We start from the raw sequence: 25828 nt of genomic DNA, 5'->3' as shown, positions 1-25828 counted from the left end.
AAGTATGCATGATGTGGTGGCACACTGCCATTACAAACAACACATCTTCTATTGAAATAACCATTACATTTGCAGAGGGAGTTTTACTGATAAACATATACAGGAAGCAAACGATAATGTGTGGAAATTGCATCACCGAGTGTATTTATTTCTTTTGATCGTATTAAAATATTTGTTTCCAACACATTTCAGAATGGCCAAAGATGGACTTCATTTGTACTTTCTTAATTCTGATACATCTGCATAGTTCATTTACAGAGATTTAAATGTGGTTATATGCTAGGAAAAAAAATAACATTGCACAGCCTTCGTCTAACACACACACACATTGGCCAGCATGACTGCCACATGAAAGTTTTCACTTTGAAGTCAGAGAATGAAAAGTAAGCAGCACACTACCTGGAAGACAGAGCCTTACATTTGACCTCAGTCTTTCAATGCATAGCATATGGGGCATGATAAGAACAAGATTTTAAGGCATGTTTAAAGAAATTAAACACTGGTGGAAGGATACAGTAAATATGGTATGGGCCCTGTAAGGGACGACCTCAAGCTGGACCGCCTAAACACAAGCCAGCAAATGTGACTTGCCAACCACAAAGCCAATGGGAAGCAATTGGCGGAATGCATTCTGAGGGAAGTATCCTAAGTTGCCAAGATGTTGGTAGCAACTTCCACCTAAAAACAGATGTCAACCTACCATCTCAAAGTCAACCATGCTAAAACTGAATTCCTTTTGTCTCTCCAAGGATATTAAATCTTTCTGTCCATGAATGGATGGAATCCTGTGCACTCTAATGCAAATTGGCATTCATAGAGATTGCTAAGTCTCTAGGATACGTCCTGGATAGTGGACTTGTGCTTTAGAAGCAAATCGCTGCTACAGCACAGAATGCCTGGATCCAACTAAAGCTTCTTTGAGGCATCAGACATTTCACACCAGAACCGAGTTAAAGGCTGTAGCCCAAGTGTTGGTGCTCACCAGATAGGAGCATGGGGATGCTCCTCTTCTCTTTGGTCTAGCCAAAAGCCTGCTTGGCTCGCCCTCAGAGCAGTTCTACATGCAGTGGCTAATTTTATCCCGGACCACAGGATATTTGACCACTTCACTCCCATCCTGCTGGTCCTTCATTGGCTTCCCATTGAAGCCAGAGCGCAATTCAAAACTGCTTGCACCACACACAAAGCCCTACGTGATTCTTCTCAATTCTACTGGACTGGAAAACTGAAAACCTCTGGCGTTCATTGTTTGAGAAACGCAGAAGCCCTTCTCCTACAGCTTCCCACATTCAAGCAAGAACTCCATATGAGCCAGTCATTCTGTGGAAGAACGACCGGGAATCGGAACCCCCACCCTCCAGCCCTTTCCAGGCATCATGTCATGCCACCTTTGAAAAGTAACTAAAAATACGCATTGAAGGATATTTTGGCTAAAACTGTGCTTGCCCAAATAAATATCTCCTTGGTCTAGAACACTCATTATTATAGTTTTGCATGGTTTCTTTATATATTTACTCTTGGCGAATGTTCAAGCCTGTTCTTTTGTGAAGCACTCTAATGCCCCTGGGCCATGTTCGCCATATAAAAAAACATCAAAAATAAATATAGCAACAAAGGCAGAATACACCAAACAGCGGGTGTAAGGTAGTCAACAGCAACAGCTGTGGTAAAGATGAATTGCAAAACGTGTACAGATATACTGGAAAAGACGGGAATATATCGACTCTGGACACTCGGTGGGTCAGAGGGTGGCACAACACATCACTCTTTCTTTCTTCCAAGCCTACGTAACAGCCTCGAGCCAACCACACTTCACCCGACAACAATTCATTAGAAGTGGAATTTTCCAACAACTCTTCTTAACTTTAACTACACTCCGGCACCACTGACAAAGGGTACCAAAATACCGAATCTCCTATCTGCGACCGAGAGAGTAGTAGAGCCCTGCAGCCACACTGGTATTGGCCTAGAATCTCGGAGGCCCCGCCCTCCCACAAAGTGGAACCACAACACCAGCTACTGGCGCAATCCTGAATCCGTTTTAAAACACTGAGCCTCACAATGGAATTTCTCCCTAAAAAGGCTACAAGATATAACCCCACCTGCGCACTGAAATAGTCTTTCTAAATCCTGTCCCACAGCCCTAGACTCACTGCAGCCCAGTCACGCTCACGACAGTAGCTTTGGTTAACTCAAACTCCCCTTCTCTGAATCTCACCTGCACACACTCCACCCACCCAGAAAGCTCCTTGAGGCAATTTGTTCAGTTAGGCAACCTAGGTCCATAAAACCATTAACTAAAAGCTCACCTTCGCTTTCTTGAGCAACTTTAGAATTCGAAGGCGGTGCCCCAAAGAAAGAGTAGGGTTGGGGGAAACCCACACGACCCGTTAGGGCTAGAGCAGAGTCAGGCCAGTACTTAGGACCGAACCGGCCTCAGGCCCGTCAGAAATCCTGTGTTCCTATGTCAGCCTCTCGAGACAGACGCTGCAGCAGCGCTATACGCCGGACCAGGGATTCATTTGTAGAAAACAGTGCCGGTGGTCAAAGCTCTGCTCGGAGGGACTAATAGAAATCGGTGCCGAATACCAGGCGTAGAACTTAATTCGTGCCTCTTTAACATACAACCCTTGTTTCCCTTCCGTGCCGGTCTCTGCGTTCCCACTAAGTACCAACTTCCATATTTATCTTTATCCCTTCTTTCTCATGTGTGTGTGTGTGTGTGTGTCTCCTTTTCGCGGTGAATAGATGGGGGATAAATAAGTTACGGTGACCCCCACTAACAACCACCGGCTCAAATTAAGCACTGCAAACCCACCAACTGCCCTCCGGAGCCCCCACCCTACCAGGCCATCCCACAGCTCAGCTGCACGTCTCGCTCCATAGTCACACAGGCACTCACTCACTCGTTCGCACTGACCTCCAGCCCCTCCTCGGTACCTGCCGGTTCCAGTCTCCACAGCTCACCTCTGCTTTGATGCTTTTTTTCCTTCGCTGGGGTGGAGCTGATTGGCTCCGCCTGGGGTTGCCAGGTTACCACAGGTAACCCTGGTTTCGCCGCCTCGTCCTCCAAAATTCAAGCGCAGCTACTTGTTAACAACGCAAACTCTTCGCTCATCACTTCCTGGGTCACGCTGGTGGGCTAAAGTCCAGCTGCTATGAACTAATCTGACAGACACGACCCAGCTGTGCCAACATTTTCAGTGGCGAGTCTAATCCATAAACACCAGAGAGCCGCAAAATCCCATTCCACTTCAGAGCAGCAGAGGGATAAAAAGAGCAAACCCCTCCAGAAAAACCTTAAACGGTACTGCAAACTTGCTACTCGACATACACATCAAAAAACAAGCTGGTAGCAAAATTTGTTTAAGGTGACACTACGAATCGAAAAGAAAATAATCTAAATCCCTTATCGTAAAAGAGAAGCTGCCCAAAGAACCCTTGTCAACTGTGAGGAATCCAGCTAGACTCGGCATCTTACCTTAGCGTTGCTTTATGGTACATGTAGTTCTGAATTAGTTAATATGTATGCAAGACCTCGCGTATCGGTTTGGGCTTCGGACGGGATCTATTTTAACCACCATTTAAAAATCCCGGATGCTGCTAATGGGGATCTGGTTCATAGTACAGGCACCCTGCAGCAGGCTGGGTATGCCTCCGCCTGTGTCACGGCTCAGCCGACACCTTGCGAAACCCGCCGCCAGGCTTCAGTAACTGTACCACAAGGGGCTGCCATGCACGTGCCTGCTCCATCACGCGCACCAGGGCCAAAGCGCGCAGAGTTTACCCAGCCACACAGCTGTGATTCAATAACGGCCGCTCTCACGTGCGCTCGTGTCCGGGGTCTGCAAACAACGGGCGAGAGAAGGAAATATTTCTTTCACCTCTGGTATGTCAGGAAACCTATGCTTCTGTCACTACTATAGATCAAGAGTGCGTGTGTGACACAAGTAGGGCCGGACTGGCCATTGTGGGCACCGGGCAATCCCCCGGTGCGCCGCAAGGGTGGGGACCGGTTTTGGGCCCCTGGGGGCGGATTTTGTTATAGGGCCGTTTATGCAGCAAAGCTGCAAAATCGTCCCTTTAACAAAATCGGCCGAAAACCGGCCCCGCAAAAAGCTCGGTCGCACCCCCAACCTCCCCCGGGGCGCCGGCCGAGCACTTTGCCGGGGCAGGTTTTGATTCCCAGTCCGTCCCTTGACACAAGACAGTGCTGCTGCCTATGTATTATGTGTGTTAGGAACACGTGTTTGTAGGTCTTGTGTCTTGCCTACCAAACAACACAAGCAGGGCCGGACTGGCCATAGCGGGCACCGGGCAATCCATAGCTTCAAAATCGTCCCTGTACCAAAATCAGCCGAAAACCGACCCCTGGCAAAGAGCACGGCGGCACCTCCAACCCCCGAGTGGGGATGGAGGGCTGGCCGAGCACTTTGCCAGGGCCGGTTGTGGTGCCCCTGAACACAAGCCCTGTCTGTTGCAAGATGTTCTCTCTGCTTACAGTCGGCTTAGAGTCCTCCCATTGGTTAGCTTACCATGTGTTGGTTTTATTGTCGCTGTCCTTTCCTTGCTTGTTGCTCATTGGCCTGTGTGGGCCTCAATTCCCAGCTTTAGCTGTGTGTAGGCAGAAGTCTGTTGTGGGCCACCGCACATCAAGTGGGATGAAAACGGGGGGGGGGAGGGGGGGTGAGGGGTCTCTAAAAGGGACATGGCCTACGTAAATAAAGGTATGGCTTAAAGCAGGTGAACTACACTCCTGTGCTTTACTCAGCATTCTGCCCGACATTTTGGTCCTTCTGTGGGTTTTCGGTTCTTGCATCCAGACAAATCACGCAACAACAACAAACATATGGCTAAAACGAGCCAAACCTATAGGCTTTGTGAGTGCTTGTTAGCATTTTGATGGAAATGAGTGACAATGATTTTGTTGTAAATAATAAGTATTGGTAATTATAAATTGTACATACATGACCCTCACTCTGTGAAAACTGGAGAGAGGCCAACGATTGAATGTGAATGTAATCTGAACACTGTCAAGGCCCACTGACACACCTGCCTTCAGCCTGAGGTCCAAAGCTCTCAGCACTGCCCCACTGTGAACAGCCACCCACAACCAGAACTCACCCAGACACCTAAATGCGACTCAGCTCACATGGACCATACACGCACTGGAAAAGCCAATAGCTCAAGCTTCTAGAGCCGACCTCTAGGCTTCGCTAATACTTAGTTAAGTCAATTCCTATTCCAATCCAAAATTCGATTAACACCTTAGCCGCGGCCGTTATTTCGCGGCAGTGTGGCGGTTCCGTGAAGTGGGCGGGGCCGCGTCGGCCGTTGGACGTTCGTATCACCAGCGAGGTAGTGCTTGCGACGGCCAACGGCTGACGGCAGCAGAGAAGGGGTTAACGGAAGAATTTTTACAAATGTGAACTAATTCAATGTCTCCACTTATACAAAATATGCAATGTATATAAAGTGGCAAATTGATAAAAACATTGTCAAAGCCAATAGGCCCCAAAGGAAAGACTTATTGGTTTTGTAAGGCTAGTTTTTCCACTGAAGTACACAATGGCTGAGTACCTTTCAGGTGGACTGGTATACAGGGATTGGAAGACCTATGTATGTGGTATTCCTATAGCGCAAACCTAGCCAAAAGGCAGAGGAGCCCTATAGAGAGTCAAAGGCAAGCATACAGTCAACAAGTGATAAGAGAGGTAGCTGGATTCTGGGAGCAGAAGGGGACTATCACTGTAACTACACACTTACCTCACACATAACACCCAACAGAACAAGTTAGACAAAGCATCTCACATGCATACAAACTCCACAGACGTGCCCTCTTGTCGGTTATCACAATGCCACCAACAACAGTCAATACCAAACAATAAACCGATTAGACTGACCTTATTTTATTTATTTATTTCGGACAATTGGTATAGCGCACAACTCACTCCCGGAGGAGTGTCTCAGTGCAGCGCTGCTCCTGACAAGGATACATATTCTAAAACAGCCACGTTTTCAACATCTTAATGGTATTGAAATCTGGGCAGGAACGAAAATGAAGAGGAGGTTTATTCCACTGATATGTGGCTGCATAAGAGAAAGATTTTGGCACACATCCAACACATTTCAGGTATGACATATAGACAGCTGTCATAGAACTTCCAATCGAGTATGTCACCTTACAATACGTATCAGACAGTCTTGGCCAGAAATGCCAATCTAGCGAACAGTGTGCACTGTAATCAGGATAAGCAATGGACGCCGGTGTACAAGCACACTCACATACATGCATGCACGCAACAGTACTGCAAGCTTCCCTCACACACAGATCTCTGCAAGCATAAGCAACAGTATGGTGAGCTTCCCTCACTCACTATGGTGGAGGAGGTCGTGTCCTCGGGCGCACAAGCTTCCCTCAATTACACATTACAGGTATAACCCAGGCTGCCACAGTGCATGCTTTCCTCACTCTCACAGCACATGTGCAGTACAGGGAGAAGGAGTGCACATTTCACAAACAAGTGCATCACGGACAGTCACAGGACAAGGTTTCTTCACACACAACAAAATCAGCGGCAGTGTAATGTCCCTCACATGTCCAACAGAGGCACAGTGCGGGTTACTGTAGTGCCAGCTTCCCTCACACACAACCCACACTTACCTGAGTGACCACCATGACAGGGGCCGGATAGTGCAGAGGACGAAGTGCCATGATGGCGGTGAGGGGGAACACGCACAGCGGTCCGGGAGATTTAGGTGCAGCTTCTCTTAGCATTTTGACTTGCTTGGCTGAGCTTAAAATGGAATACATGGCCTGGTGCGATTCGTTCTGTATTATTAAAAATATGTGTGGAATTCCCCTTCAGCACAAGGGACATGCAACAACACATATACTGCCTTGAAGCACTTGACACATGGAGGATGGGGCATGTTACGTTTCTGATGTATATAGTTGGGGGCCTATTAAACTATTTGATAATACTTTTGAGTGCTTCAGTTAGACTGATTGTGTAGTCTTAAATTCAGTCAGCGTTAGCTAGCGCCACATAAACCTTTTGAAAAAGAATATGTTTAAACAAGAAATGATCACTGAGTTAATCATTCATGGGCCGCAGAGCAGTCTTTGGGTGTGAACGTATTTTATTTTATTTTAGTTATTGTTTTCATAGCGTCTCCCTCAGACTCCTTTGGAGGAGGAGTGGGTAAGGAAGGTGAAACGCGTCAAGGAAGGGAGGGCTTGCAAACGTTATGGCTCCTCAGAGTCAAGACATCAGCTGAGGTGAGGTACCTAGGCTTGTTAGAACATGGGGTGGTTTCAGTTCTCTGCTGAGCTTTCCTGGTCTTCCTCGGGCCGCAGGAGCATGGTGATGAGTTCCACAGGGTAAAGCACAGAACTTGTAGGTTTCGATCTTCAAAAGGTTCTTATCACACCAACAGGGACAGAGTATGCCTTGAGTCGTCAACCAAAAGCTTCTAGATAGCTGGGCATGAGGACACAATATGCAAAGGTAGCCAACCGGAGGCTTCTGGATGGCTGGCATGGCACTTTCGAAGGGGGCAGAGTATGCAAGGGTAGCCAACATAGGATCAGAACAAAAACAACACCCTTCCAACCACACACCCTACATTATGTAGCATGGACTCATGTAGGCAAGTACTTCAGCACCCCACATAGGAGTAGTAAGAACTACATGAAAGCTGCAATACAATACAATCTGAGGCTTCAGGATGGCTGGCATGGCACTCTGGATGGGGACAGATAATGCAATTATAGACAACCTGAGGCTTCTGGATGGCTGACACAGCACACTGATGGGGACAGAGACACAGGGTAGCCCACCTGAGGCTTCTGGAAGGCTGGCACAGCACTTTGGATGGGGACAGAGTATGGGGACAGATAATGCCTAGTACAGGACAATGAAGACCGTAGTCAGTGACACTGCCAAGCCCTCTTGACCAACACAGGTAATAGCATGGACAGGTTTATTTTGGTGAGTTCTGCTAGCCAAAACAGAGCTTAACGATTGGAATATTATTCCACTAATCACACAGGTCGAAGAGAGTTGGAGGGCATATGATTTTATGGTCAGCAGAGCTAATTGCATGCCTAAAGCACATTGTTGTATTTCATCCAGGGATGTAAACGATTGTTCTTGTACATTCTAATTGGGATCTGCATTGATATCTCTCACCTAATACACCATCAGGCAACATTACAAATGTCGTCTTAATAATTAAGTGGGCAAAAACAGGGATTCCTACCCATATCGAAAACACATGTGGTATTAGTGTATATGTTCCAAGCTTCAGAACCTCTAGGTCAAACCTGGAGGAATTTGCCCCCCAAAAAGTGCAAGGAATTCGGAAATGCTATGCGGAAATCGGTCCAATAACACTGACTTCAGTTATTCTCTATTAGATAGGGACTCGATTGAGGACAACTGGTAATTCCCCAGTAATTCTGGAAGATAGGCACCCTAGTTCTTTATTATTAATCTGAGACTCCAGTTTTTATAGTGCCAAGGGGACTGGCTGAATTGATCACATTCAGGGAGTTTGCACTTGATCTGTGTCATTAGTGAATCGAGTGTAGGGATGTGCATTCGCTGGCGGCGCTTGGGATGGATGGTTGTCTTAGATGACCAGGGCAAAAGGGATCCATTATCATAGAGCGCATTGCACAGTTAAAAAGCTGCCATCGGTGAGTCAGGAATTCTTCGTAGAAGCAAATTGACAGGCTTTGAGGAAGCTCAGGCACAGTGCACATCATTAATTTGCCCACTTTGTCCCCATAATTTAACAATCCAATATCTAACAGATAGTGCATCAGAACATATTGCATTTTATTCCATTGGTGTGAAAAATGTCCTGTAAAATACTTTAGCGCTTTCTTGGGTGCAACCGCAACCGTCCTTCCTCCTCCAACTTTTAACCCATGTACTTTAGTACGATTTATGGCCGACCCAATAATAAGTTGTATATAAATAGTTGCCTTTGATGTGAGATGTTCCAAATATTAAGGATAAGAGAACAGAAGAGACCAGCTTCTTAAAACTATCTCTGTATTCCTTAATTTGTGTTTTATTGTATAGCAGATACGACTGGATGTTTGAAAATCCTGTATTATTTTTGAAACATAGGCCCATGTATTGACTCAAATATTCATTAGTTTGCAGTGTCATGGACACCAAGTAGCTAGATATGAACGTATGCTGCATATATGAACATGTATATGGTATGTGTATGTTTCTAGGCATAATTTGTGCAATAAGCATAGCAACATTTGCATGTCAAGTTCTATCAGAAAATTATCTTTTTCGAGTATGTTTTTCTTTTGTCGTCAAAAGACCTATTGACAGATCATATTGCTTGTAATTGGACCACATTGCTCACACTTCTGATTTCAAGCCATGGGTATAGGTGCTAGAGGGAATCCAGCACACCTCAAATGGTGTCTTGTGTACTAGGTACATTAGGATTCACACAAAGCCAATGTAAAGCAGGCCTTTACCTGGACTGGTGGATGCACTGACAGGGGAAGGGAGGTACATCGAAGAATAGTCTTCAGAAACACCATCGGAGGCATGCTCTGGAGAGTGGACCTCTTCTGGTACGGGTGTGGTGTGCTCTACTGCTCGAATGCGACAGTCTGTACCTGCTGGACCTACGTTGGTGGTGGTGGCTTTGACCGTTGATTCTCTTTCTGTCGCTGAAACACAGAACAAGCATCACATTTAGGAAGTCTTTTAGAGTGGAAAGCGAGTAACCCATAATCCTCTGCTCTGCTGGCAATTCTTGAGATATAGAAATAATTAGCAGACACCTGACATCAGCAGCATCTTCACAATGTGGTAGCTGAAAAGGCATGTTGTATCCACCCAATCGCCTCATTCTATTCTTACCGCACTTTATTAATGTCCATGTTGTCAATTCCTTTGGGGAAGAGCTTGTAACAATACCCTGTCACTGACACTGTCTCTGTGACTCTACCCCTTGCCTCTGGTCTTTCAGCCCTTCACAATATGTGAATTAATTCTCTTCCATTTGTAGCCCTTCTGTCACGCCATCAGAAATTGCCTGTCTGGTGAACAGGCACGCATGTCTAACGCAACCTTCAAAGGTGACTTGTGAAGTACAGAGTCCTGCCACTTGTTGTCCATTTCAACTAGGGTTGGTAACTTCTGTGATTGGTAATGGTCTACAAAACAAGGTTCAGATTTGTTACAGGGTCCACACATCTCACAAAGCATTGATATGTTGAGAGGGGTAGGATTCTGTTGACACACACTCCAAAGATTTTTTTATATTTCAGGAGATAAAGGAGCTAATTGGGGATTACAGGATATCATTCTAGAATGGTAACTACAGGTGAAGTTTAAAAGAGGTTGGTTGGACAAAGAATTAACAGCTTCTTTGCAGGCAAACTCAGCAGTGAGAAACAAATTCACATGGTTGTTTTGCCACCAAGTGGGCTATTCACAAACTGAACTGTGTAGTACATTTAGTAGAACTACAGTAGTACTTACTACTAATGCACTACAAAATGGAATTCACAAATATACGTGCGAAGGTCACTGCCTCCACCTCTCCTATCTGTTATGTGCAAAGATCTCCACCCTGACTGCGGAGATTACTGCACATGTACGCTTACATTTCAGTAGTTAATGTGGGAGCGACAGGGGGACTTCCTGGAAAATGGGGACTACTTACCACTAAAGTGGAGGACTTTAGGGCGGACTAATGGTGTGTACAAGGGAGGGGGGGGGGTTTAAACAGGAGCATTCACCCACCTAAAAAAGAGTAAGTCCACTACTATTCACAAACTGCTCTGCTATTGTTACTACATGGAATGGAATTGTGTTCCCCTAGTGCTGGATGAAATCAATGGAATCGAGTTGATGGGGTTCACTTTACAAGGAACTAAGGGGAACTTACTCTCAGGCATAGTGTGTTACAGGCCCCCGGGACAATGTACAAATTACCAGTGCCTATATGAGAGCATTACGAATTTTGCTCTGTCTCACACAAGAGTAATTATACTGGGGGATTTTAATCTCTGGGAAACTGGAAATTTGGAGAAGCATCTGAGAGATTTACAACTGACGTGGGCGAACTTGAATTTGCAACAGTTAATACATCAGAGCACTCATCAAGGGGGGCATACACTAGATTTAGTATTTGCTAGTGAGGATGAAACATTGGTAAAAGACATCCTACCCCAAACGTGGACTGATCACCATCTGGTCCTTTTTACAACTAGGGTAGGGGCTCAACGGGAAGGAGTAAGGACCGCAAGCACACACAGACTGGATAGGAGGTGGGCTAAATTGGATAGCGATATGGCGCTAGCCCTGACCGAAGAAAATGATTATTTGACCTCCACTGATTCAGTGGAGAAGTGCTACCAAAAGTACTGTAGCACCATGGTTAGGAATTTAGATCGCCTACTTCCAAGGTGCAAAATTAAAAATAAGGATAAGAATTCAGCCCCCTGGTATAATGCGGAGTTAAAAGAACTCCGCCGTTTGAGTAGAAAGGCATAAAGGAGCTGGAGGAGACAGTATGAAGATGTAGATAGAAACCTTTTTAAGCTAGCCCAACTCCAATATAAAACAGCAATTGGTAAAACAAAAGCCAATTTTTATGCCACCACGATCCTGAACTCCACGAATAGTACCAAAACTCTTTTCAAAATCTATAAGACATCACCCTGCCCCCAGCCAATGTAACAAGACAGTTGCTTCACAACAGCTCTGTGATGACATCTCAGGCTACTTTCAGGAGAAAATTCATAATATTGTCGGGAACTTAGTCCCCCACAATACCCAGCCTCTAGACACTGAACAGAAGGAGCCAAGTATCGAGTTGAATGCTAACTCTTTATTAACCTTGTTCCAACTATTTACAGAGGATTCCTTTGCTAATATGGCTATCAGTGTTACTTCAGGATCCCCGGCTGATCCTATTCCCCACAGATACTGGAAACAATTTGGCAAAATACTATTTCCACAGCTTCTTAGTATCTGTAATCAATCCCTGGAAGAAGGCACAGTGCAAGCCGCATGGAAGCAAGCGATGGTCTCTCCGCTGCTAAAGAAGCCGTTGCTGGATCCTGCACTACCTGCCAGCTTCAGGCCGATTTCCCTCCTCTCGTTCCCAATAAAGATCCTGGAAAAGACAGTCAGCAGAACCCTTTCTAAGCATCTAGAGGATAATCGTCTGCTGGATGCATTCCAATTTGGGTTCCGACCTGCACACGGGACGGAAACGGCACTGACCACAGTGATGGACAATCTTCGATTGCGCGCCGACAGAGGGGACGCATCGATTCTTGTCCTTTTAGATATGTCGGCGGCTTTCGACACTGTGAGTCATGCAATACTGCTGCAAAGATTGTGGAACAACGGAGTGAGAGGAAGAGCCTTTGAGTGGCTACAGTCGTACCTCCAAAACAGACGGCGACCCTAGGTCAGTTTGTATCAGAAGCTTCTCCCGTCCCGCATGGGGTCCCACAGGGGTCTTCAGTTAGTCCCATTTTATTTCATGTGTACCTGAAACCCCTATTGTCCATCATTAAATCCTTTGGTATCAGCGTTATAAATTACGCGGACGATACTCGATTGATTTTTTCCCTGGAGGGCAAGCAAGAGACCTCAGTAGAGGCCTTCCAGGAGTGCATGCGGAAAATGGCGGGCTGGCTCAGGGCTAACACGCTCCAATTAAATGGAGGGAAAACGGAGGTGATGTATTGTTCAGCTGCAAAAATCTTAAAGCACCCCATGTCAGAATTTAGGCTTACCCCGGAAGAAGACTCTCTGAATCTGACTAACACCGTGCGTAACTTAGGAGTGCAAATGGACGCCAACCTTCAAATGGTGTCACAGGCCAACAAAACCATCCAAGTTGGCTTTAAACTAATTCGCATGCTGAGAAAGATCCTCCCGCTACTACCAATTGCCTCACGAGCCTTGGTAGTGAGGAGCTTAGTGCTGAGCAGGCTGGATTACTGCAATGCCCTGTACCTGGGTGCCCCTAAGTACATCTTCCAGGGGCTCCAAAGGGTGCAGTCGGCGGCAGCCAAGGTGGCTCTTAATAGACCATGGAGCTCCTCAACATCCTTGGCACTGAGAGACCTTCACTGGTTACCAATTAAAGAACGGGTCAGTTTTAAATCACTATGCATCGTCTTTAGGGCGGTTCATGGACAGGGTCCTCTACCACTGCAGGATAAATTTAATTGGTATGAACCCCCTAGACAACTACGGTCTGCTAACACTGGCCTAGTCCTGGTCCCTAGATTTAAACCGTCTAGAATGGGAGGCAGGGCTTTCAGTGTGGCAGCAGCACAATTATGGAATGGGCTGCCACAGGGCCTCAGGGTGGCTAGCTGCCTGTTGAAATTCAGGAAGGAATTGAAGACCTTACTATTCCCCAGGGGCTAGTTCATCTTCTCTAACCTGGAACTATAGGATACTCGTTGATTCTTGTCTGAGCGCCAAGATACCCGTAGGGTGATAGCAGCGCTATATAAGAACACAATAGAATACAATACAATACAATACTACAGCCAAAAAGGACCCAAAACAGCCATAATGTACTACAGCTCAGACCCGGAGTAAGCTCAGAACCGGTAATGACCACTCATAGGTACTGCAACACTCAATCATAGAAAATAATGGAGGTAAGGGATTAAAATAAATCCACTTAGGGAATGTTAAAATTAATTTATTTATTTAAACTTAAAAAAAATAGACATTCATTTTAATTTAAAAAATGCAATTTAATTTATACACAAATAGGATTTTATTTAAATAAATAATAATCTTTTACAATTAAAAAATAAAAATAACTTTTAAGTACGTAATTAAATTAATTCAACTTAATCCTGTACACAATGTTTAGTAATTTTAAATACATAATACATACATATAAACATTAAATTTGAATGGGTATTTTATTTAAAATATATTTAAAAGTTAATTTTATATACTTAGATTATTTTTTTTTTAATAATGATGTAGTATGTTTTAAATTAACCCACATTTAAAATTAAATTGATACATACAATTAATTTGCATAAATATTTAACTTACAAATATGTTTAAATATTGTTTTAAACTTTGATAAACATTTCAACATTACTCTATAGTTTACCATAGGTACATTTCTGCAATGATTATAGCGGTCGCCACCATCACAAATGGTCGTAAAGTCACTATTAGTATTAACTTCAAAGTCACATATATGAAATTATTCTGACTCCATTCCTTATTTCAAAGTGTGGTGGCATGAAAGTCTATACTTTTGAGTAACTTTACACTCGTAAGTGACGACTAGCCAAAAGTAGTAAAGTTACTCAAAAGTGTAAGAGTAAACTTGCACATGTAGATTTCCTTTCTTGTAAGTTTACCTTGGTGAATAGGCCCCTAGATTGGTAAAGCAGTAAAATATTGGCCAACAATATCTTTCATATTTCTATTCACTTGAATAAATACTCACTTTGCACTGATTCACCCAAGGTGTGTTGCAACATCATGCAGTGCCAATGCTTGCTTAGGTTTGTCATGGAGGTTGAACTAACCACTTGCATTTGGAAGTTAACTGAGTGGCATTTAGTTGAGGGTTCAGTCATAATGGCCAATGAAGTACGGTGTTACAGCATGCAGCAAAAGAGTCTGCTGCTACTTCATGCCCTTAACTGATTGAAAGAGCACGAAGGAGTTAATAAAGATGGCGCAGCTTTAGGATTAATGTGTTCCTATTTCACAAGACGGAGCACATTGCTATTTGCTGTTGTTTTGTAGATTATCAACATTAAGCCTGGGCAAAATGTAAATTACTCTAGTGTAATTTGGGAATTTAGCATTATGCTTGTTATGCAAAATTCAGTAAATTATACCATTGCGCCACCTCACGTGATTATGCGCCGTTCATAGTAAAAATTTACAGTGAATGCACAATTTACTGTAAAACTTTACAGTGAATCCATGGGAACAAAAGTATGTAGGGCCTATTATTCGTGGTGCTTTTGTCTTTTTTACAATTTTTTTGTAGCGCAAAATGCATGTAATTGCATCATAAATTGGCAGGAAGGCGGATTTTGTGCTGAAATATGGTGCTAAATAACTGATGTGCATTTCCTGTAATTTCAAGTCGTTTTGTCAAAAGTTTTTCATAAGTACGTAAAAACAAACTACGCAAATTATGCACACCCCTAACCAATATGGGATAAACCAAGGATTACATTTAATCAAAAGCTATTTTGAGGATGAAATTCATTGTTTATGACTGTTAGTTTTTGGAATTTAACAAATATTAGAAAAACTATTTCTGATTATTTGGGGCCACCAGTATCCTATGTGCATAACTGACTCCATTACATGACTGAAATAGAGCTAGGTATATAAAATGATTTAAAAACAAAAAAAGATGAATGTGTATAATTTGCTTTGCTTTTAGTGTGACATAGATAAAAAATAACAGGAATTGATAGATAAATATGAGAAAATGAAGAAATCGATTACAATTAAAATAAATTGAAGCAAAGAGAAATAAAAAAGTAAACAGTAGGTACATAGATATTCGTTATTAATGATTCCAGAATTATAATAGGGCAGAGTTATGGTTGGGGTATGGGGGGAAAGTTATTTGAAGGTCTAGAGTTGTCAATATAAGGATGATAAAAGTTAGGGTTTTCATTAGTCTAAAGGTTATGAATCTGATGAAGCTTAGATTTGGGAAAGGCTTGGCATTACAGCTAATTTTGTTCTTGTACTTATGTTCTAAGTTAAGGTTATTATGTGAAGGGATATGCGCTGGTTAGCATGAGGTTACTATTGTTATAGTTGAGGATATCATGAGCCTGTTGTCAGGCCGTTTGTTCATTCAAGTATTGTTCGTAATAGTTTTATATCGCTATCAATTTAATGTAAATTGTATTTTCTTTGTAGGCCTTGATTTTGAGTTGATAATTTTTCCTATCGCTTTGCTAACTCCTATTTGATTGCGGGTTATAGTTTGATGGTATTAACTGCATCTGGTAATTACCTGGTGCGTTAAATACTTCAATCTTTGTTAAATATCGGTAGGTCGAACCTGCTAGAAATTAACAAGGAAAAAGTGTACAGTATTTAAATTAGGATTTACAAAACATAGATAAACAAGGGCTTTACCCAGAGTTATGGAAGCACAGTATGGGGAAGAGTGGTAAATTAAGACATCACTTTTGGCAATACTACCTTCTGCATCGTCTGGGGAGTGGACCTCTTCCGGCACAGTCGAGGTGTTGCTTGTTGATCCACTGTCTGTCGGTGAAAGAAGGAAGTAGTAACATATTTATGCAGAGTCTTTTTGATTGGAAAGCAAAATCATTAAGGCATGATTCTGATGCAGTTAGGAAGGCCTCCTAATGGCATTTGCTCCGTCTCAATCGGATCGGGAACGTGTCTTTCCAACCGAGGGCCCGATTACGATACGGTTAGGGTTAGGAAAGCATTCCCACCTAGGGCCATATTACGATCCAGTTAGGAACATAGGCTCACATTGAAGTCAATGAGAGTTCAATCAAATCATATCTGGGAGCATTGGGATGCATCGTACTCGGTCGGTTGGACTCTACCGATCCGATTCGGTTGGAAACCATTCCTAAACCCATTCGGTCGGGAAGCTTTCCAAACTGCATCAGAATCGGGCCCTTAGTGTACATCACACAGACCTTTTATAGCATATGATAGCAGAAGAATCCAGTCATATCCATCCAATTCTATCCTCAACACACAGATCATGATATCATTTCAGCTTTACAATTGCTTGTTCAATCCAATTATCATAGGATTCTGGAATTTCATTAAACCAAAATAGATTAGCTTATATTTGACTACAGTAGTATTGAGATGTAGGTCTTGAGTTTTACATCTGTATTGAGTCATAGCTCTTGAGTTTTTTAGGTACTGAGTTTTACATTTCCCTTATCTCAAATTGTAAATATGTCTATGTTCATGTTGTTCATGTTTCCTATCCCTGCCCAAACTCCTGTTTGCATGGGGTTAGAGTTGGATGGAATTAACTGCACCAGGTCATTACCCATTGCTTTAAATACCTCAATTTTGTTAAACATCTGTAGGTCAAACCGGCTAGAAATTAACAGGGAAAAGGTGTACATAATTTAATTTAGGATTTACAAAACTGAGATAAACAAAGGCTTTACCCAGAGTTGTGGAAGCACTGAATGGGGAAGAGCGGTAAATTGAGACATCACTTTTGGCAATACCACCCTCTGTATCGTCTGGGGAGTGGACCTTTTCTGGCACTGTTGAGGTGTGCTCTGTTGCTTTTTTAGGGTAGACTGTACCCGCTGTTGTTTTCATCGAGACAAAAGCATTGCGTGTTGATCCATTGTCTGTTGATGAAAGAAGGAAGAAGTAACATTTGTATGCAGGGTCCTTTGGATTGGAAGGCAAAATCATTTAGTGTCCATCAGGCAGACCTTTTATAGAATATGATAGCAGAAAAATCCAGTCATATCCACCCACCCAATTCTAACCTTAACACACAGATCAAGATATCTCTCCACCTTTACCATTGCATGTACAATACAATTATGATAGGATTCTGGAATTTCATTAAAGCCAAATATATTAGCTTCTGTTTGACCACAGCACTATTGAGTTGTAGGTCTTGAGTTTTACATTTCTCTTATCTGAAATTGTAAATATGTCTACTGTTCAAGCTTGACTACACAGATGGGTAATCAGATAAGAAGGGTGTTTCAGCGAAGTTGACACCTAGGAGTTTTGGGAATTAGGAGGGAACGTGGGGTCCAGAGGTCAGACATGGTTGGAGACTGGCTGAGGATATGAATGAAGAATCAATGTACTGAAGGCTTAATCTTTGCGGGACCTGGTAGCGAGAAGCACCCACAACTGCTTGTGGAGGGTTGACGCCACAGACAGGACAGGCAAGAGGATGAAGACTAAAGTGATGCTTGAGTGTGATGGCCAGAGACTAATGACTGTCAGGAGATTGAACACAGCGTGTAGTTGACTAGATCATAAAAGTGAGAGAGAATGATATTCAAGAGATAGCTGCATGCGGCCCTGAGTGTATGAAGTGTTAGTTTTGATCAACACCTCCTTCCTCTCGTAAGCACCACAGCAGCATGAACAAAACAATACAAAGGGGAGCGAATAACATGCTGGCGATGTCATTAACTACTGCAGATCAACATTTAAGATATTTACAACAACCTCTTGCTTGCCCTTCTGCCCCAAGAAGAGCCATTTTTCCTGTTTAATTTTTCATGAGATATTTGGAGGTTCACAGATATACAACGTCAAAGTATCTTTGATGCTGTGGGAAAGTTTGAGCAGGAGAAATACCAGTGGTCATGTGTGTATTTTGTAGCATTTATTTTATCCTTCTGAAATCAACACATTTTCAACTTTAAACCTGTGGCATTCTAATCCTGACTTTGGTATGTGACTAAATTACTTATTTTCCTTTAATCTGAAATTGCAAATATGCCTACTTTATAAATTGTACCATATAAACGTTCTGCATTCTGTTGGTACTGCCCAATTATATGTTGCCATCTCCTCCTCACCATGTTCTGCTATTTCATAATCTGCATTTGGCAAGATCCAGAATGCACAGCACTGTGTCCTACGTATTGCATCACATGCTGACACGACATGCTGACATGTCTTATACCTTGCTTTTTTAACATAACCCGGGAATGCTGTTTTTTATCGAATTTAGGCTTTGTTCTTAATTGGCAAAATACAATGTATTCGTAAAGTGTGGACCTGTTTATGACCAGTGACATAATCCAGGACAGCTTTGCTGTGGTCTATCTCTTTGTTTTAAAATGTTGTGGGTGCACTGTGTGTAGAAATAATTCATATGTTGTAGTACGTCCTAGAGTGACAATGAATGACTACGACACTCCGGACGTATTACCTTGTACTTTGTCCACTCCCCGAGTAAATGTTTCCTTTCCCAGCCCTGTGGTGGGAATCCACAATGACAGCTCTTAAGGGAACAGCTCTGTCTGTCTAATAATAACTCCAGAAGAGACTAATGGAAATTGGGATTATAATCCAAGAGTGCTGACTGGACCTTTCACTTTGAGTGATGCAGGGTCCATAGCCTTTGATTTTTGGAATGGTTCCACAAAAGGAGGTTCAGATTTCTTACTGGACCAAGGGATATAACTAACTTTAGACTTACATTTTTCTCAGTGATATTTATGTCTTTGATACTAGAATACGTTTTTTCCACACTCTGAAGGTCTGTCATTCTTCGGGAAACAAGGAATGGATTGAGAATTACAAGTTAATATTCTAGGCAACCATGGGTGGAGTAAAAAATAGATTGTTTGGCTGAAAAATGAGTAGTATTTTTGAAGGGAAACTCAGGAGTGGGGAGCACATTCATGCAGTCATTCTGATACTGGTTGGTACACCCGGACTGGTTAGTATTTTTATTTCTTATATTGGGCATATTTACGAGAAATATACTAGCCAATTAGCAGTACCCCATTAAAGGTGTTGATTTACAAGTGAATTGAACCCCTCTACACCCACCTGCAGTTTTCAAAAGCTCGAGAGTATTGAGGCGTCCCTGCTCAGATGGAACGAAGTCCGTGGTCGTCACAAATGGACAGGCACGGGGTACTTCACCTTAGTTTAACTTCATTCCTTGAGGGCCAGACAGAGTGTTCATCAGAGGCGCATAGGAGGCTAGGACGAGGTGGAAATGTCGGCAGAGAGGGGTTTAAGAACCAGAGCACATTGTGGAAAGATTGTCTGACCGCGAACTGAGCACACAGCTGCCATTGTAGGAATGTTTAGCTGACAGAATATTGTAAGGTAAGTATGTATAGATAGGTGTAGGTTTACTATTCATAACTTCACATCTATATACCTTGAAGATACATATGTCATCAAGGGACACATATGTGAAGATTAGTACAGTGAATATCTACTACCTACTTACACTATTCTCCTCGTAATATTTTTGTACAACAATATTTTATACTCTATATGACGGTAGTATATCTTTAGGGTTCAGGCAGACTTGCAGAACAACTGAGAGTGAATGAAGGGATTATCTCGCAATACAAGAGAACCTAACTGTGGTGGAAACGCCACAGTCCGGGCACGCTGGAGGCTGCAGACAAGATATAGGCTTGGGTGCAAAGGCTTGGGGTGAAAGTCTGAGTCAGGCTGCTCAGCATTGAAGGTTGGTGGACAGGAAACACTGGTTACAGAAGAGTGAGCCAAGAGATCGGCTCTGGATGATGGATGAACCGCAGCATGGAGACGAGAGAGAGGGGTGAAGGACTCTGCCAGAAGTTCAGGAGGTTTCTTTAATTGTCTCTTTACAGTGTCTCAAGGGCCAGGACATAGTAAAGAGACAACTGATAGGGTGGAAGGTGTGAATGTAAGGCAAGGGGCTGAGGAAAAGATTGGAGTCGACACAGCGGCGTGATTATAACATCAACACCTTTCCTCAGTGTGTGCGGTGGTTGAAGTGATGCCAGATCCTGTTTGTTCTGAGCATGGTATACAGGCAATGTAAATATGGCATATAACAGAATGTTTCCATGTCTTTCTCAAACCATTTTCAATTCATTAACGTTATTTGTCTCTGTGTCTTTTGCTAAATGTCTTTCTCTTACTTTTCAGCTCCTCTACCCCTCCACTGTAGTATTCCTATTCCTCCTCCTCTTTGGCCCTGAAAGGTCTTGTGGCTTGGACCATCAACTAATGGCCACCCACTCCCCGACCACAATCTGTCTTTATTCTTCTACCGATGGGTTAACCTTGCCTGGACACCGTTCAGGAAGGGCCTTATCGATGGTCAATAGAGCCCATTCTGAGCAGGAGGACCCCAGCAGCCTGGACCCCAGCGTTCATGGGGTCTCCCGTCCCTCCAGTGCCTTTGTATATCTATGAAGCAGCATCACAGAGCCCTCACTAACTACAGTGATGGGTGTCAGCGAGCCCTACAGCCACTTATCTAATTTAGCTGCCCAGATAAGCTTTGCTGAATATAAAGTACATACCAATTATTTTGAAAGGTTTGCACAGAAAAACCACCCCTCTGGGGTCGCAGAGTCTTTTCATAAAACATATAAAAGTACAAAATAAATACAATTCCTCTCTGAAAGTCTGAGTACACATAATGTCTGTGATCTGGGTGGATGTCCTCAAAGAAGTACTCAGACACAGCTGTCTGCATGGCGTGAGAAAGATCGCGACTAATCTCCCTTTGAGATAGCAAACTGGAAGAGGAGGACTGGCCTACAAGGGAGTTGTAGGGATCAAGAGGCCAGTATATCCGAGAGGTATTCCACCAGAATATTGAATCAAAATTATAATGCCGCCAAAATAGAGAGGACTAAAATATTGTGAAGGTAATTTAATGTAGGTAAGTATGGGTTTACTATACTAATCTTCACATAAGTGTACCGTGGCAATGTATATATAATCGAGATACATAACTGCAGTGGCGGCCACCATAAACAGATGGTGGTGAGGCGGGTTGGGTTGCGAGGAGGGGAATACAATATTAAAAAATATATAAAACTTACCTTTTGCCGCCTGCCGCCGGCCGCCTCCAGCATCTTGTCGCGAAGCCTCTCCTCTTCCTGCCTGCTGGTCCCAGCAGCCACTGGGACAGACTCCCTGTCCAATCCCCCCAATAAAGAGCAGCGAGTGGAGTGGTCTGAGCAGGCAGGAAACACGCCCTGCTTAGACCAGGGAGTCTCTGGAGTTTCTCCAGCCCAGCTGCTCAATGCAACTGGGCTGGAGAAAACCTAAGTGCGCATGTGTGTTTTGGTCGGCCTGAGATGGCCGGCCAAAACACATATGCGCACTTAGGAAGTGGAGTGCACGCAGCACTCCTCCCTCCTACTGTGCCTAAGCTCCGGCCCTCCCAACACCGCTGGCTCAGAGCCGGCAAATATGAAATAAAACGATGCAAGAACATCTTTTTATTTTACATTTGCTGACTCTGAGCCAGGCATTGTGCGACGCTTCTCCGCCATTACAGAGGGGCCACCACTGCGTAACTGTATCTTTTAGATTAGTAAACCTATACATTACTTCTATGTAGGACCACTGGAATTAAGTGATTCTGTGGTACAGTGTTTTCCGCATAATTATGGATTATCTGCAACTTTTAACAAAATAATTGTATTTATGACTGAAAAAGTTACTAAAAACACAGCAACTCATTGCTGCGCACTGGAAGGCCTTTCATAAACTTTGACTGGTCATCTTGCAGTTCCTATAGCAAAATAGTGGCATAATACTATCACAAAATGTGCTGCATTACGCCGCATAATTTGCCTATGCTTGCTGCATAAACTAGTCTACCCTGCCACATAATTTGGTTATTCCCTGCCACATAATTTCAGTGGCCCTGCTTATATGTACTTGCCTTCATGATATGTTGACCACAATTTTTAAGCCTAGGCAAACATACCCTTAGTGACGGTGTTCTGTGAAGGGCCATCTTTCTTGGAGACACATGCATGGCTGCCATTTTGAAGATGAATGTCATCAAGTGACGTCGGGATTCGTGCTTTAATTTCCTGAAGGCCATCCTTGGGTGCTCCAGTGGTTTCTAATAAAAGTACATGCTGTTTCTTTGCTCTACCTAAAGATAATAAAAACAGAAACAAGAACAATACCATCACCCATTTACAGTAATTCATTTAGTCCATCCTGAGCATCTTTAAGTGCAGGGGAAGCAACATAAACCAAAATATATGAGCCAGAAAGTAAATGATCTCAGTAGATTTATTCTGTTTAAGGGTAGGACTGCCAGCTTTGGAGCCTCATAAGTATTCTTAAACTTAAACTTGTGGATGATCAGTGCCTTTTGCATGAACTTCCATCTGCACCTCACTCTACTACTGACTAGCTGACTGCAATTGAAGTAATTTACTCCTATAGTTTTAGGCATTTACTCATTTAGATCTCAAATAAAGTGAAATAGCATCCAACATCGTGGGTTGGAATTTTAAGGCATATGCTCTAAAAAAGTTATCTGAAGTTCTGCTCATTGATTGTTTTTATCTATTAGTGGTATTATTTTATTTCTAAAGAACATTAACACCAAAATGGTGTCTTGGGTCTGTAACTAGCAAGGGTCAGAGCTAACACAACAAATAATCAAGTACCACAATTTTGATTGTGCGACAATTATAGTTAGGGGAACTGGAATCATGTGATTCTACAGCTGTGGTGTTTTCAACATAATTATGGATTTGCTGTATTTGCCACATAATCTATCATCTGCTGCATAATCTGCTGATTTTAACAAAAAAATTGTTTTTAGCTCCATCACATTAAAAGTTACTAATAATGTGGTGGCATGTGTCCTACCGCAGTCGAATGGCCTTTACAAAAACCGACTATGCCAATGACTATTAATGAAGAACCTGAGGAAGATCTACAAGTGAGGATTTTTATCCTTTGTGTTTTTCCCCTCTAACTAGAACCCTTTTAAGGAAACCCTTGGCAGGTTTCATATATATTATTCTCTGCAGAGAGGAACCATGGCTACTCAAGTAATCAAGAAGGGTGCTCAACAGACCATCTCTGCATCCAGACCTTGACATTTCAGGATTGGCCTCCAGCAGCAGTTCTAAATTGCTGCTTATTCTCAACCTGAGGATTTAAGTGCTGCTTAAACCACCTTTATTCAGTGCAACAGAGGGCATAGTCTAGCGTTGATACCCTCCTGCCTGGTTCAAGTCTAGCTCAGTATCATAAAAGCATGATTATATAGCCGAAGAAGCTGCTTATCTGAATATGTTATTACCGGAATGTCGGTCGTCAGCGTCTTCTGACGAGCACAGACGGGCTTGCCTTTCGTGCACCACCAATACACCCAATGTACGCACCTTATGAACAGCTGCATTGCCCTGTGTTGAAGTACCAGTCTGCTGAATATGAAAGCCACAAATCCACTCACTCTCCTTGCCCCTAGTAGCACCCGCCCCATGTAACTCCCAAAACTAAGACACCAGATAACAGAAAAGAGCTGTAGAAAGAGGTAAGGAAAAGAAAGTGGGACTGAGGAATCAGTGGCTAGATGAGGACAAAGACAATTCCAAAGGTCTATAACAATAAAACAACAACAATCAAACCAACAACAAGGTAACTTCACTATGGTCCCTTAAAGTAAAAGTAAGGAAGCCAACTTGTATGGCAGATAGCAATGCCAATTTTACAAAAGATTAATTATCAAAAATAGTAACAGACAAATTAGCAGCCATCCCACCGCTGTTATTATTAGACCAATATTATTCCCATCACTGTATCCCAAATCAAAGCAATCATCTTAAGAAAATAAGGAACTTATTTGAGAGGGCATGTAAGCAGGGATGTGAGAGAAATAACAATTTGGAGGAGCAGAGGCAGACTTGGAATGACAGGACCGAACCAATGCAACGTCTGCTGCCCCCACTGCAGCCATCATACAGCACAGAGAAGGCAATGCTGGAGTCAGCTGACAGTGACTGGGTTCCAGTTGCACTAACCAGGCCCTGCTGGGGGATCCTCACACTATTGTGACTCTGCCGCAGACAGAAACGCTACCAGAGGAAGTCCAAACTGATGATGTCCCAGTGGTTAATTTGAGCCAGTGGTTTCAGGTGCTCAGCACAGGCACTTTCATGAGCACCAGTTAAGGATACATTCATTTATGGGGAGATACATTAATTTATGGGGAGATTAAGTGATTTTCCCAGAAGCACAGGATGTTGAGCCAACACTGAAACCTGGTTCCCCAGCTCTGAAGTCAGCAGCTCAGGCCATTACACCACATCCTCTCCCCACTTTCATGGTTAGTAGTTGGTTTTGTTTTAGGCGGTGCTAACAGGAGAAATGGGCTGGTGTAAGCTGGCTCCAGAAGAGAGCATCAGCACTTATTGAATAAAAAAATTAACCACTGTGAGGTATCAAATCACTGGGAAAGCCCTTCTTGGGGAAAGGCATGCTGATGGGATTCCTTACACTTGGAAAGGTTGCGAGAGAAAGATCTCGCTGCTGGCACCCTAAAGCGCCAAGATAAGGCACAGCTGGGGGAAAGTCACACTAATGGGGAGCCTCACCATAAGGACGGCACTGCCAGAGAAAGCTCCTACTGCTGAGGCCCCTTTCTATTAGGAAAGCAGTGCTGAGGTTCTTCGGGAGCAAGAAAGCACTGCTTGAGAAAGGGCGCTTGTATTAAGAAGCCACTACTAGAGGAACGTCACATTGCTGGAGTCCCTTACCATTGGGAAGACACTGCTGAGGCCCATTCGCCTTTCTGTGGTCTCTTACCACTGGCAAAGGACTGCTGGAACTCTCTTACTATTTTGAAGGCACTACTGGAGAGAGTTCACACTGTTTCAGCCTCTTACCATTGGGAAGGCCCTGCTGGAAAATGTTGCACTGCCCAGATGCATCCCCATTGTGAAAGATCCCACTGCTGTGTCCTAAAGCACCAGAACAGCACTACTGTAGAAATGGCAGACTTCTGGGTTCCCATAGCAGCAAGAGGGCATTGCTGGAAGAAGCAGTTACTATGGGGATCTTAAGGCACTGATGAAGGAAAGTCACACTGCCGTGGATCTGTACCACTTGGAAGTCATTGCTAGAAAGAACTCAGGCTGATGGGGTCCCTTACCATTGGTAGGGTACTACTGGAAGAAAGTCAGACTGCTGGGGTCCAAAGACATCCAGAAAGGACTGCTGGGGAAACACACACTGCTGGGGCCCCGTAGCACTTGAAAGTGAATCCTCGGGGAATGTGAATCTTTGGGCTC

General features: G+C 43.5%; 1 protein-coding gene across 6 annotated transcripts in view; it reads right to left on the bottom strand.

Moving 5' to 3' along the window:
* Window positions 1-25828, bottom strand: part of LOC144755825 (myosin light chain kinase, smooth muscle-like) — a 730231-nt gene that overhangs the window by 121958 nt on the left and 582445 nt on the right. For all 6 annotated transcript variants that reach the window (XM_078645121.1, XM_078645117.1, XM_078645120.1 and 3 more), the window contains 4 exons: window positions 22495-22668; window positions 17210-17401; window positions 16242-16307; window positions 9515-9712 (listed from right to left, as the gene is read on the bottom strand). In XM_078645121.1, the coding sequence (XP_078501247.1) occupies window positions 9515-9712; window positions 16242-16307; window positions 17210-17401; window positions 22495-22668 (630 nt within the window). The remainder of the gene's footprint in view (window positions 1-9514; window positions 9713-16241; window positions 16308-17209; window positions 17402-22494; window positions 22669-25828) is intronic.

Source organism: Lissotriton helveticus, chromosome 5_1, assembly GCF_964261635.1.
Source record: "Lissotriton helveticus chromosome 5_1, aLisHel1.1, whole genome shotgun sequence".
NCBI lineage: Eukaryota > Metazoa > Chordata > Amphibia > Caudata > Salamandridae > Lissotriton > Lissotriton helveticus.
Note: the sequence above shows the minus strand (reverse complement) of the source record. Positions and strands in the feature narration are given on the sequence as shown.